The sequence below is a fragment of the Mustela lutreola genome, chromosome 2 (assembly GCF_030435805.1).
Source record: "Mustela lutreola isolate mMusLut2 chromosome 2, mMusLut2.pri, whole genome shotgun sequence".
Taxonomy (NCBI): Eukaryota; Metazoa; Chordata; class Mammalia; order Carnivora; family Mustelidae; genus Mustela; species Mustela lutreola.
The window spans coordinates 175,810,088-175,825,065 of record NC_081291.1 but is presented as its reverse complement, the minus strand read 5'-3'; the positions used below and the strand labels follow the sequence as shown (position 1 = coordinate 175,825,065).

Genomic DNA, 14,978 nt, shown 5'->3' with positions numbered 1-14,978 from the left:
TCGAGCCCCGCATCGGGCTCTCTGCTCAGCAGGGAGCCTGCTTCCTCCTCTCTCTCTGCCTGCCTCTCTGCCTGCTTGTGATCTCTCTGTCAAATAAATAAATAAAATCTTAAAAAATTAAAAAAAAAATCTGAATCATAAATGTGTTTCCTTCATTCATTATAGGGAATGAAATATTTAACTTTTGATGCTATCACATAAGCAGCAATATGACTCTAAGTATTTACAAATGATCTGACACTGAGCAAAACGAATACCTGCCCCTTTAGGAGCATGGAGCCAAATAGATGCTTCCAAGAACTTATATCATATATGGGAAATATGACCTGGAGGAATCTGGCATGAAGCTTTCTCACTTCAGGAGTTTTCCTTTGGAGCACAGAGACACCAGCCACTTTGCTAGGATTTAGTTATGAATTTTCCCCTATGGTGAACATGGGGAACCTGAGAGGAAATAACAAAATCAGTTGCTGCTATGTGCAGGATAAGCATGATTAATTAAATTAATTAAAATTAATTAATTTTAAAGGCATAGCATCACTTTCAAAAGATATGATTACAAGAACATAAATAAAACTGGCAGGTTTAACCAACTTATCCCTCTCTCTGGTAGTGCTTTGTTGTGGTTGGTTGGTTTGAAGAAAGGCAAGAACTGAGTCACATCTTGCTCCCTAGTGCCTTTATTTTATTCTGCTCTGTGCAATAAAGAAATAAATAAGAAATCAGATCATTTTTTAAAAACACCTGTATTTTAAGATTAAACAATGTTTTCTATATGCATTATGCTCCCAAATCTATCAATACAAAGTAAAGTCAAATTTTTATTCCTACAAACTTGTCTCTGCAAGCTCCCTGATCTTCACTCCCTCACCAACCACACACAAGAAGCTTGTATCTACTATGCTAGCACATTCCTTACTCTTTTTTAAAATTTTATATTTTTTCGGTGTTCCAAGATCCATTGTTTATGCACCACACCCAGTGCTCCATGCAATCTGTGCCCTCTCTAATACCCACCACCTGGTTCACCCAACCTCCCACCCCCCGCCCTTTCAAACCCCTCAGATGGTTTTTCAGAGTCCATAGTCTCTTGACACGCTTATGGTTACTTTAAAATCTCTATAAACCATTTCTTTCCAAACAGTTTGTAAACCCCTCCCAGGTCCACCTAATTTGTTCCCAAGATACAAATTAATCATTTGCTTGCTAGTCATAAAATAGGTACCTACATATACCCCACTATCTAAGCCAATTGAGTTAATATTTACTGTAGACAAACTGTCTACAGTAGGCAAACCATTCTTTGTCTTCATGAATAACAAATTAGCAAGATATGACTCTAACATTAAAGAATTCAGTTTAGTGGAAAGTCAGTGACACAAATTTTAAAAATTATAAAAACATTAATGAATAATGGAATAAAAGCGTGTACATGGTACAGAAAAGGGTTTTCTGAGACTCATTCAAACACCCACCTGCTAAAAATATGCATATTCTTCCCCAAATCTGCCATGGTGTGTGCAATATTGACAATAAGAGTTATTCATTTGGAAACATGAACTATATCCAGAAAGCCCACATACCATTTTGTTGTTACTTAGAAAATCATGATTCCTTGGGGCACCTGGGTGGCTCAGTTGGTTAAGCATCCAACTCTGATTTTCTGCTCAGGTCATGATCTCAGGGTCCTGGGACTGATCCCCAACATAGGGCTCTGCTCTCAGTGCAGAGCCTGGTTCAAATTCTTCCCTCTCTCCCTCTGCCCCTCCCTGCTCACCTGCTATCTTTCTCTCAAATAAATAAATAAAATCTTTTTTAAAAATCATGATTCCTTAACAGCTATTATTATCTTAGCACAGATTTATTTGCACCAAAATAAGAAGGGAGAGGTTGGGGCAGAGGGGAAAGACACAGGGAACCAGGGTGGCTCAGTCAGTTGAGCTTTCATCTTTCAGTTTTAGCTCAGGTCAGGATCTCAGGGTCATGAGATTGAACCCTGCATTGGGATTCCCACTTGGTGAGAAATCGGCTTGAGATTCTCTCTCTCTCTCCTCCCTTCTGCCCCCCCACCCCACCCAAGCATGCCCTCTAAAATAAATAAATAAATAAATAAATAAATCTTTTTCTTTTCTCTCTCTTTTTTTTTTAAAGATTTTATTATTTATTTGACAGAGAGAGATCACAAGTACGCAGAGAGGCAGGCAGAGAGAGAGAGGAGGAAGCAGGCTCCCTGCTGAGCAGAGAGCCGGATGCGGGACTCGATCCCAAGACCCTGAGATCATGACCTGAGCCGAAGGCAGCGGCTTAACCCACTCTCTTTTCTTTTTTTAAGTGGGGGACACAAAACATGTGTGTATGTTGGTGAAAAGATAATTTAAAGTTTAGTTCATGGAACAGAGTCCAATAAGAACTAGCTCATTTGGGATATATACTGAAGGACCTAGAAAGCTGACCAGCATCACAAGGCCAAGAGCTAACAGTGACTAGGGCTTATCCTGAACAAAGCTTATTAAAAACAGAGTTATTACTCACTGTTTCTCCTAATTAGTAACTAAAACTAGGTCACTAATTAATCAGTTAACGGGCATTTTTATTAGACACATTTCTCCCTATTTGTGTTTTTATAATTCAGTCTTTGGAATCAAATTAAGACCACTTTCCTCTTTCCAAGATTGATTTAGAACTTCCTCATGCCCTGTTGCCAGAAAGTGAAGATGAAAATGTAGGAAAGAAAGAGACTGAAAATTGAGGTTTCTGATGCTGCTGCTTTTGGTGGTAGCTGATTTTCCTTCTGCCTTTCCCATGCAGGATTGATTTGGACTGCTAACACCATATTTATGTATTATCTGTTCTTTTTAGACAGGTCACCAATTCCTTCTCTAGTTACAGAACAGCTGGTACTAGCTACATCCCCCAGCAATCTTTCTTTAACCAACTCCATTGGTTTTCTTTCCATCCCTACCTTAAGCAAATGAGGAAAAAAACAAAAGCTTCTAGAGAGTCAGGTTGTTCAACTACATTATAATCACTCTATGGTAACCAAGAGGAGGGGGAGGGGGAGCTGCCAACCCATAATAATAACTAGATACTGGAGAAGAAAAAACAAAGAAGTAGGAATAAAATCAAGTAAACCCTATACTTGTTTTATTAAGTACTAAATGAGACTTTAGGGCACATAAATGTGAACAAACATCCTTAAACATTGCCATGGTAGAAATTGAGTCTTATTAATCAAACAAATTCCCCTTCATCCAGACCCATGAAAACAGTAATTGTGAATGTACACTCAGTTATGAAGGCTATATGTACAATACTCCAAAGCACTTTATCAATCCAAAAAGTGTGAATTATTTACCATATACTTTTAGTGCTAACTGCATTTTATTGTTTTCAAGTAAGGTGATATTTTTATTAAATACTCTATTACTAGGTTAATGAGTATGTTCCCAAAACTATACAACCCAAAGGAGAGTTAATTCCTTATACTTTTTAAGATTTTTTTAAAAGATTTTATTTATTTATTTGAGAGAGAGAGAGCATGAGAAGGGGGAGGGACAGAGGGAGAAGCAGACTCCCTGCCAAGCAGGGAGCCCCATCTGGGACTCGATTCCGGGACTCCAGGATCATGATCTGAGCTGAAGGCAGTCACTTAGCCACCTGAGCCACCCAGGCGCCCAAGTCCTTATACTTTTAAATGAACATTCCATTAAATTGCCTCAGAGAAAGCTCTTTTAAAAAGAAGCTCTTTCAATGTCCTCTGCCCCGTTAGAGCAATAGCTCCTTTAGCCCTATGGATTGTCACCTTGGAAGCTGCATTCTCTGATCTTTCCCACTGTGGTTCAGCTATAGCAAGAGTAGGGCAAAGTCATTATCCCTGACATGTAGGAGTTCCCTTATTCTTCCATTTAATAGGTGTGAAGCAGACATTCATGTAGGGCTGAATGATTTGTGCTTACACAAAAAGGTCATATAAAAGGGAGAGCCAGAGACATGTCAGCATTCTCAAATTCCCACTTTACTGCTTAGCCTCTAGAAAACAACAATCTTCTTTAGCTCTTTTAATTTGTGCTTCTCCTATGTTCCAGGTGGTGACTTGCCCCAGACTCCTTTTATGCCCATCTAGAACTCTGCCAGCAAGCAGACATTCAAACTGTTGCAGTCTAGTGTTAATGTGTGATAAAGACAAATTTTCTTTTCATTTAACACAAATAAGTTTAGGAAAAAAGTTTGAAACACAAGAAGGTTAAACAGAAATCTTTGAAAGTTTCAGAAATAAAATTAAGCATTTAGTAGTGGCAAATATCATTAACATTTATAATGCTTTAAAGATAATTAATTATCAATTCCTTTCAAATGAGTCCAGTAGAAAATGTCCAAGCAGTGGCTTGTGTCTACTCTGAACTCGTAGAAAATCCATTAAGTGAGTAGGGAATGAAAAGGAATACCGAGATACAGGAACGTTCATACCAACACACAACATACATACTTTGCAAACTAGCTGGATATCTTCTAGACTTTCAATAGTTTTACTATGCCATGTACTCAGAGATTTAGTTTTGGATATCTCCATAATGAGTGACATTGGCAATCATCAAGTTAAGAAAAAAAATACATGAATTAAGTATTTTATCTTATAGTCAGTCTAATCTGGTTAAATCTGATCAGAAAGAAATCAAAATGTTCAAGATTATTTTTGGCAAACATGAAGACATCTAACATAAAATAACTATATCAATAATAAGCTATTTGTATATGCAATTTGATATTAATAGTGAAGATTATTTGGCCCTCTCCTTGCACCCTCCAAAGCTACCCACTCGAAAATTTACTAGAGAGAAAGAGGAAAACTTCCATTTTCAATTAAGATTTATATAATATGTGGATGTTTCCTACCTATATAATTTTAAAAATTTTAATTGCAGTAAAAGTCCTGTCATGTTTCATGTAAGCAGGAATGAATTTAGACACAAACTATTACATAAGAAGAAGCAATGTAAACAAGCTAACCTATACTATGTGAGGTAGTTAGTGCTGCTTTCCCAATTAATATATCAGGAACTAGAAAAATCCAGGACTTGCCTAGGACAACATGAGATAGCAGAAGAAGAGCCAAGGAGCCCATTAGTTCGACTTAGTCCACCCACCAATCAGCAAACTATATTAACAGTGCTGTGACTTTGACCAATGCCCACTCCTCCCTGTCCATATGATCAAATTCATCTGCAGTCTAACAGGAACCCATTAAACACTATACATATGTATTGCCTTTGACAACCAAAAAAAAAAAAAAAATAGGATACTGACATACTTAACAATAATGTGGTCTTGATTCACATGCTGAGGAAATTCAAAACTCTGGTAGAAAAAGTACAAGCCTAATTCTATACTATCGCAAAAATGTTGGTTTTCCTTCAGCAGTCTAACTGCCAAAAATACTTAATGTTTTTTATTTAAATGAGTGTCTGACTACAAACTTTATAAAACTAATTCAAAGGCTTTTCATTCCACAATATTCTAACAATAACAGACATACTACCAAATATTCACTTACTAACCCTGCCTTCTCCTGAAAGAGTCTTGCCTTATTTTCCTCCAGGGAAACCTGAACCACTGTTTCTGAGTCACACCTTCAGAGATTCAGAAGCAGACCCCAAATCCAGCCCCAATTCTCGGGTCATTATTTTCCTTGTAGAATACTTCCCAGAACTCATACCATTTTCAGTTTCTTTAAATAAAACTTTTGGTCTTTGTAGGTATAAAAATTGCCATATTTCTTACTATATTCTAAAATTTTAAGCTGGAAAAAAAATTGGTCTCCAAACTTAATTTTTTGAGTAGAAAATTCTTCTTCTTCCAACAGAGTTTAAAATCCAGGTTAATTATATGACAGAGGTAGCAAGGGATCTCCATCTTCTCTAGGCCTCTGATCAGTTTCAAAATAGAAGTTTTGGTTAAAGCTCTTCCCTGCCATGAAAAAACAAAAACAAAAAACAGAGAACAATTAATGGAAAAAGCAAGAATGCCCTGTAATGCACTTTTGTTACAATACACCACCAAACTATGTTCCTAAGATCACTAATACTTTCTATTTTCTTTCCTTGCAGGGAAGTTTTCCTGGGCTTTGCCAAGTTAAAAAACAAATAAGACAAACAAACAAAAACAGCAACAACAAAAAGAAACCCCACTCTGTGAAGACGCTGTCAAGCTTTTATGAATTCTAAATCAAGCCTACTTTTTCTTGGGATACTCGTAGATGCTGAGACTACGTGAAATTGAAAATGTCATATGGACGGCAGGCCTAACATTTTTGCAATGCTGTCTTCCCTCAGTGAACATCCCTCTTAAGGTTACAGTGTCTGCATGGGTTTTCTTCTGTTTCACAGGATCTTTTTGTTTAAATCTTCTTTGTTACATTGATTTTTTTTTTTTTTTTTTGGTATATTTCTTTTTTTTTTTCTTTTTCATTTCTATTTCCATGGCAGATAGTTACCATAAGGAACTGTAGCATGTAGTTAATCTGTGTGTCCCTAATTAGGCTCTCCTGAATCCTTTCTTTTGATGTCCTAGTCTAGATGAAATATGTTTTTAACTCAGGGAGCACATTCAAGGCTCTAAAGAGCTTAAAAATAGTCTTAGGCAACATCAATCATGTTCTTTCTATTGGATACCACTGAAATGGAGCAATAGGCCATCTGCTGGCTGGAGATTCAGGGAGGAGTAGAAGTCCTGGTCTTTAAAAGGCAGACTCCTGGGGCGCCTGGGTGGCTCAGTGGGTTGGGCCACTGCCTTCAGCTCAGGCCCTGATCTCAGGGTCCTGGGATCAAGTCCTGCATCGGGCTCTCTGCTCAGCAGGGAGCCTGCTTCCCTTCCTCTCTCTCTGCCTGCCTCTCTGCTTACTTGTGATCTCTCTGTCAAATAAATAAATAAAATCTAAAAAAAAAAAAAAAAAAGGTAGACTCCCAGTAATATTGCTCTAACAGCATTCAGCAAGGTTGACAATGGGGCCAAGTCAGTGTTCAGAGATTTTTTTTTTTTTTTGCATTTCTTTTTTATTTTATTTTTATTTATTTATTTTTAAATTTTTTTCAGATGTTTAGAGATTTTTAAAGGAGTCTCCAGCATGTACATGGAATTAATAAGCATCTTCTTCATGGAGATGCAACATGGGTGGTTTGCAGAGTAGGAAAAGAATAAATGAAACAAGATGGGATTGGGAGGGAGACAAACCATAAGAGACTCCTAATCTCGCAGAACAAACTGAGGGTTGCTGGGAGGTGGGGGGTCAGGAGAGGGTGGTGGGGTTATGGACATTGGTGAGGTGTGCTGTGATGAGTGCTATGAAGTGTGTAAACCTGGTGATTCACAGACCTGTACCCCTGGGGCTAAAAATACATTATATGTTTATTAAAAAATAAATAAATGAGCAACTTCTTCAGTTCCCTTAGGTTACAGTTAATCAGAACCATGAGTGAGGGGCTGCCTATTGGAACGAAGGGATTCAGAGCATAGGGGCAGGGGCTCCCATCAGAGCTCTGTGTGATCATGAGCTTTCATCAATTTCTTCTGTAAGCATGCATGAATTGCTCTGGTTTTTCTCTTCTAAAAGCCAGATGAGGATATCTGGCCTCGGTGGAACCCATACATAAGGAGGTACCTTTATGAGGGCAACAGGACCAAAAATCAAAGCCAAATTATATCTCACCCACTATACTCAACTAATGTCTATAATGGTCTCTTTACAAGATAGTTTATTTTTATAACCTAGGGCTGGTTATGGATCCTGGGGAACAAAGAAAAATAATTACAGACACTTGCCCAAAATGCACTCTGAGAAAAGCAAATGGAAAGAGATAGAGGGAAATGTAAGATGAACTTTATAAGGACAAAATGTATACCTTAATGAGATTTGTGTAATTCAAAGCATACTGACAAGTGTCTACAAAGACAGAAATGGAAAGATACATCAAAATATGTGAGGATTTATGGCTGTTCAAATGCTTTTCTTAGAAACTGTCTATGAAAAATACTGCATAGCATTAAATCACATGTGATATCTGTGGTAACAAGAGAGAAAATATGAACAGCCCAGGCATCTCTAGACCAGAACAGTGTCTTAGTTTTAAATCTTCTCTGCCATTTGCTATCATTATGGTCTTAAGTCCCTTCATCTCTCCGAGGCTTCCTCTCCCCATTTGTAAAATTAAATACAGGGGTGCCTAGGAGGCTTAGTAGGTTAAGCATCTGCCTTCAGCTCAGGTCATGATCCCCAAGTCCTGGGATCGGCCCCACATCGGGCTCCCTGCTGAGCAGGGGGTCTGTTTCTCCCTCTGCCCTCCCCCACCCTCAGATGCACTCTCTCTCGCTGCCTCCTCCTTGTTCTCTCAAATAAATCAATAAAATCTTTTTAAAAATTTAAATACAAGACGTTCAACTTAAAAAGCCATTATGAAGAATAAATGAAGTAATCCGTGTGGAAGCATATGAACTGTAAAGAGCTCAACAAACATCGGTTATCCCCGGAACCCACGTCATGTGGACAAGAATTATGTACTCACGCGGGTGCCCCTACTAGAAGGCACCCTGCAAGGAACCTGAGAAGAAGACTATATCAGATGCTTACATTTGATGTTCTCTCACGAAAGCTACAAACTCAGGATCACTGGCATACAGTTCTAGAATTCTCATTCTTTCTTGAATTTCCTTAGAAAAGAAAAAAAGACCATACATTGCATTAGAAAAACCTCAACAGCACTTTAGGAGTTCTAGCTTTCTGGCCTATCCAGGGGAGAGTTATAGGAAAGAATGGCCTTTTCAGAGAGATGGGGGTTTGGATATTGCTGGAATCACTCTTAAAAACCCAGAGATATATTCCTAAGGAAGGGAGGGAGGAGAGAGAAAGCATTTGCTAATAATGCAAAAAGAAGCCACTGGGTGGGAAATGAGTTACGGCTCAGAATTATATATCCCCTGCATACCACATCACCTGGAAGATACCATGAGGAAAGAAACTGATCATGAAATATTTTTCATCCTTTCCTGAAACCCATGTACATGCATACACACACATGTGTGCATGCACACACACACACACACACACACACACACACACACACACCAGCAGAGCAGCAACAGAAAAGCAGTTTCCTACCTCGCTGGAAAGCCCACTGGTCTCATACATTTGCTGGATTTCTTCCCTGCTCAGACCACCAATCATTTCTCCACCTGCAAAACTAGAGAAGGGGTGCTGAGGATAGGGTCCCTCATACTGCTCGGGTCCAGCCACATGGCTTTCATACACAGGATTGTACTTCACAGCATTTTCAATGGATGAGAGGCTGTCAGGTTGCCTGCTGGAACCACAAAAAGGAAAGGATGGTTGGTTCAGGTTCTTCAGACGCTCAACTACTTAGAAGACTATTTACCTGCGGTAAGATTTCTGTTGAGCAAGAAAAAGAGGTGAACTGGATACAAATGTAGGAATGTGACTATGAGAAATATCCAGATCAGGTGTTGTCATTATCATCTCCCCAACTACATGGCAAGGGCCCTAAGGAATTACTGTTTCACGTATCATCCATCTTTATTTGCCCCACAGTGTTTATTAATAAATATTAATGAGGAAATATGTCTGTCAACAGATAGCATATCATTAAATGAATACAGCTCCATCATTCCCTGAGTATGTAAATCAAAATCAGTATGTAACCATGTAACCACACAGAGAATTGGTAGAAAATAAACGTAGAGAGACCTTAGTGAAATTCAATTCAGAGCTACAAATATGTACTCAGCATTGATTATGTGCCTAGGGTTATCACAGATGCTGATGACATGAAGACTTTGGTGGAACTCTGTCCTGAATGAGATTATACTCTAATGCAAAGTGAGTCAGTAAAAAGTTTAAGAACAATGATGGAAGTATGTCCTCCTGGGTACTCTAGGCACTTAGGAGAGGCAACTTCTTAGCCATGCCAGAGGTCGAGGGAAGGTAACGAACCTGAAGCGTAGCCCTTATAGACTCTAGAAACACAGAAGCAAAGTACAAGCGGGGATCTCAATCACATAACAACTAAAAGGTCTCTGAATCCCTAGCCTCCTAAGTTGAGCAAGTTTTATTTCTCCTATTAATGAAGCTACTAAACAGAGAACCAGATTTCAGTTCTTGTCAGACTCTTAGCCAGATTTAAAATCTGGCTAATTATGGGGTGCCTGGGTGGCTCAGTCAATTGAGTCTCTGACTCTTGGTTTCAGCTTAGGTTATGATCTCATGGGTGGTGAGATCTAGCCCCATCATGGCCTCTGTGCTCAGTGGGGAGTCTCCTTGAGGATTCTCTCCCTCTGCTCCTCTACCCAGTCATGCATGTGCTTGCACACTCTCTCTCAAATAAACAAATACATCTTTTTTAAAAAATAATAAATACATTGAAGTCTGGCTAATTACCACTGGAATGAACTAAAAGGAACAAACTAATAAATGTGGTCCTCACACAAGGGCCTCACCTCATGTCCATCACCCTTCTAACCACTTCCCACCAGGAAAGAGGCATTTTGGCCACATTCAACAATGCCACTCCTTAAGTGTGCCTTGAGATTCATGGATTCCTGCGACTTTGCTCATGCTCATTCAATTAGCCACCCCCAGAGCAAATATCTACTCTTATTTCTGGCTAAATATCATAACTATCATTAAAACTTCTAAGACTCTCTTCTCAGGCAAAAGCAATTTATCCCTCATCTTATTCATACCAGCGCTTATGTTTGTTTCTAATCTAACACCCTTTCAGGCCAGGGACCATGTTTTTATTCAACTTTATAGCTCTCCTCCACCCAGATCATTATCCAATATTTGGCATATAAGAAGTACAAAATAAATGACTAAAAGGAACATTTTACTCCATTAGAGAGCAATTTATCTTATTTACCTGATGGGCCTCTCTGTTTCTCTCCTATCATAATGAGCCTGAAGAGTCCTGACAAAGAAGAAGACAAAAGCAGAAGAGACGAGGACAAGCCCAACCACCGAGGCAATGGTGACGCCTATGACCAAGGGCTCAGACACAAACTCCTCACAGTGCTCACCTCGGTACCACCAATTCTCACCCACCCGGCATCTGTAATGACAAGTGACAAAGTCCAAAAACAGAATCACTGTGTTGAAAACGACAATGGCAGAACCTTTGGCGGGACTGGGGAAAGGTAACAAAATAAAGGCTGACCAAGTGAAGCTTCAGTACAGAAGTGAACATAAAAGGGGTGCCTGGGTGGCTTAGTCAGTTAAGCATCTGCCTTCAGCTCAGGTCATGATCCCAGGGTCCTGGGATGGAACCTCACAGTGGGCCTTCTGCTCAGTGGGGAACCTGCTTCTCCCTCTCCCTGCCACTCTGCCTACTTGTGATCTCTCTCCAGAAATAAATAAATAAAATCTTTTAAAAATTTTTTTAAAAAGAAGTGAACATAATAGATTCAATGATCATACAATTTAAGGTTGTGAATAGTGCTTTGTACAGACCCAGTATGTCCTCCCTGACTATTTGTAAATAACTAAATAAAAGATTGGGTAGATGTAAAGTGTTCTAATTAAATTCCTTACTTATACTTAACAAAAAACAGACCTAGAAAGGAAAGTGACTGAGATCACACAATTAGTCAGCAACAGCTCTGGGTCTAGAACCCAGGTCTCTAAACTCCTAGTGTTCTTTCACCATACTGCAGAGATGCCTGCAACACCCAGGCTCCAGACTTGTGCAAACGTGTCTTAAATTCTGAGAACAGCAAGGGCTCAGACACAAACTCCTCACAGTGCTCACCTCGGTGCTGGAATCACCATTATCTCTGAAAATAAAAAGACTATTTTTCCTTTGAGTTTTCTAGCTAAACTTTGTACTTTTTTGAACAGAAGAGTCTGGATCATTCCCACTTATATCCTCTGGGTCTGGCATCTATAATATTTGCACATCTTGACATCCATAAACTGTCTTCTTATTCATGTTTCCCTGCTCGTTCTCAGCATTCTCTCCTTTTACAACCATGTGACTAGTTGTTGTATGGTTCAGAGGCTGATTTGTTTAAGGAAAATGACCGGGGAGAATGGCTAGGCTACCCAAATCTGTTCATCTGTCTGCTGGAGTTTCTGTAGTTCTGCCTTATTAAAAAATGGACCTAAGTTACTTAAAATATATTTGTTACAACTTCAAAGGCTTTAAATACTTGCTTTTCTTTATTTTCAAACATTCAGTAGGACCAAGAGAAAGCCACAGGCATTAAGAAAATATCCAAGTTGGGACACCTGGGTGGCTCAGTTGGTTGAGCCACTGCCTTCAGCTCAGGTCATGATCCCAGCATCCTGGGATCAAGTCCCACATCGTGCTCCTTGCTCAGTGGGAGCTTGCTTCTCCGTCTGCCTCTGCCTGCCACTCTGTCTGCCCATGCTCACTCTGACAAATAAATAAATAAAATCTTTAAAAAAAAAAAGAAAGAAAGAAAATATCCAAGTAGACAATAAAATTTCACAGTGTAAAGTATTATCTTAGCCTAAACCTAATTTGAGTATAAATTGCCTTATCATCACCACTAAGAACCAACACAAAGGTCTCCAACTACTTCAAGTATTCTAATTAAGACACATTTAAATAATGTTTTTCTTACAGCATCTTAAAAGTATAAAAATAAAATAACCAACCGATCTGGGTATAATTGAGCCCTATTAATTGACCCACTCTCCACATGAGAACTAGAGGGCATCCATCTATTGCCTAGATAAAACTTCTATAATAAATATTGTTGTGATTATCCTAAAATCATAGGTGTAGACTCATCTTCTTCATCCAAGAAGTATCTATATGGAGGAAGTATCCATAACCTTGGGAAACCAAAATCTCTAACTACAACATACCGACAAATGGCCCCATGTCCAGGCATAATGTCACATTTTCCATCATTCAAGCAGAAGTCAGGCTGTAGATCACAGAGACTCTGACAAGGTAGTTCTTCCACACTTAGGTACCCAGGGAAGCATCTACACTCTGCTTCTCCACTCCAGGGGTTGACTACACACTCAGAAAATTCATTGCATGCCTGAAACTTGCAAAGGTTGGCTTGATCACCTAAAACATTTAAAAAAAAAAAAAAAACCCACTAGCGAATGAAACAAGAAAAGGCAAAACACAGGAACGAGTACATGAAGTCCCTCCAGTAACACTAACCCCCTCCAAAGTAACAAGGGACACCCCCCTTCCTGAAACATTAAAATACACCATCACCACTAATACCACAAAAAAATTCTGACTCATCCTTGGATTGATGAGCTGTTGTTAAATATCTCTAAAAATCCAGAGCCAAAGCATAAAACTCAATGATCTGGGTAAGCTTTTTCATTGTTTATCAAGGGAGCAGGAGGACACTTTAAAACCTATGCCATGTAGTTGTCAATCTAAATTGAACACAGTTTTCATATACCCTTCATCTGCACCAACCCTAACCTACCACAGGCTACCTCTATTCTATATGTGATGCTAAATGCCCTATCCCATAGTGAGAACATGGAACAGGAGACAAAGCCCAGACATTGATAGGAGCCTCAGGAGTGTGTATAACCCAATAAGAGCAGCTAAGAACATTTGAGATTTGTGGAAGCCAATGTTAGAAAAATATATCAGCCCTGGACCTCCTCGGGCCATTCTTAACAATATTTTGATTTCAGTACCTTTATTTTTCTTTGATTAGGTGAGAATAAAAATAAAAATTTTAAAAAATTAGGACAATAAGTGATCAAAAATCATGTAAGACATTGACCATGATGGGTCTTTCATCCCACTTGGTTTCATTATATGCTGTTCACTGGTGAATGGCAACCTGTGAATGGCAAACAGTGACAAGGATACAAAAGACAGATGAAATAGGTGGAAAAAATCCATAGGCTCATCTAGATGAAACACGTGATGTTTAGCCTAAATAAATAAATAAATAAATAGCATAGCATAGTCTGTTTCCAGAGAATCTAATATGGTTTTAAGAATTGCTGATTTTCTTGCTATTCTGGAGATTAAAGATACTTGGCACAAAGGCTTTAAAGCAAAAAAAAAAAAAAAAAAAGAAAAAGAAAAAGAAAAAGAAAGAAAGAAAAAAAGTTTCTTGAATATGAGGATTTTAGCCAAGAAGTTAGTTTCACTAGATAATACTGGAGGAAAAGAGGGACCAGACCTTGTGGCTGTTGAACCAGGAAGCCACTGAAATATTTCAAGCAGGAAAGTGAAATAATCTGATGTTTTAGAAAGAGTACCCTGGCTGCTATCTGGGAGAAGGGATAGGGGAGAAGTAGTAGGGAAACTGGTTCAAATGTGGGCTGATGAATGATTGGCCTAGACTAGCAGCAGTGGAGAAAGAAGTACACAGATTTGAGATATATTTAGAATATTCAGAACCAACATAAGTTTGGGGGTAATAGAAACAGGTATCAGAATGACTTCCTAGGTTTCTGATTTAAGTAGCTCAATGGACATGACTTCCATTTCTCAAGATGGTGAAGCTGACTAAAGGATTAGACTTAGTTAAAAGAGGGAGAGATATGGAAAACAAGAGCTCATTCTTGGATATCTTAGGTTCAATATACATAGGATGATACATCTAAACTGAGATCATCAAATACATAGTTATATTTTGATTCTGGAGCTCAGAAGATAAGTCTGATTTGCAAATAAAAATTAAAAAGTAAAAAAATCTTTTTTGCAAAAAAAAAAAGAATTATTGACATTTATATAAGACTTACAACAATGGAAATGGATAAAATACCTTAGGAAAATAATATAGAAGGAAAGAAAGCCAAAAATCATTTGAGCTTGGCAACTTTAGAGATGCAGCCAGAGCAGATCCAGTGGATAAGTAAAAGAGAGAGTTAGCGCTAGACAGAATAGGTAGAAAAGGGAATGGGAGGTAAACAAGATAATGTGTGTGAACAACCTTTTAAAAAAGAGAATAAGCAA

General features: G+C 38.6%; 1 protein-coding gene across 1 annotated transcript in view; it reads right to left on the bottom strand.

Annotated features, from left to right (window-relative positions):
• Window positions 1–3,111: 3,111 nt before the first annotated feature.
• The window catches only part of IMPG2 (interphotoreceptor matrix proteoglycan 2), an 86,621-nt gene continuing 74,754 nt past the window's right edge, over window positions 3,112–14,978 (bottom strand). The window contains exons 15-19 of the mRNA XM_059164294.1: window positions 12,893–13,103; window positions 10,923–11,111; window positions 9,149–9,350; window positions 8,621–8,700; window positions 3,112–5,964 (exon numbers count right to left, since the gene is read on the bottom strand). Coding sequence (XP_059020277.1) covers window positions 5,952–5,964; window positions 8,621–8,700; window positions 9,149–9,350; window positions 10,923–11,111; window positions 12,893–13,103 — 695 coding nt within the window. The 3' untranslated portion in view covers window positions 3,112–5,951. The remainder of the gene's footprint in view (window positions 5,965–8,620; window positions 8,701–9,148; window positions 9,351–10,922; window positions 11,112–12,892; window positions 13,104–14,978) is intronic.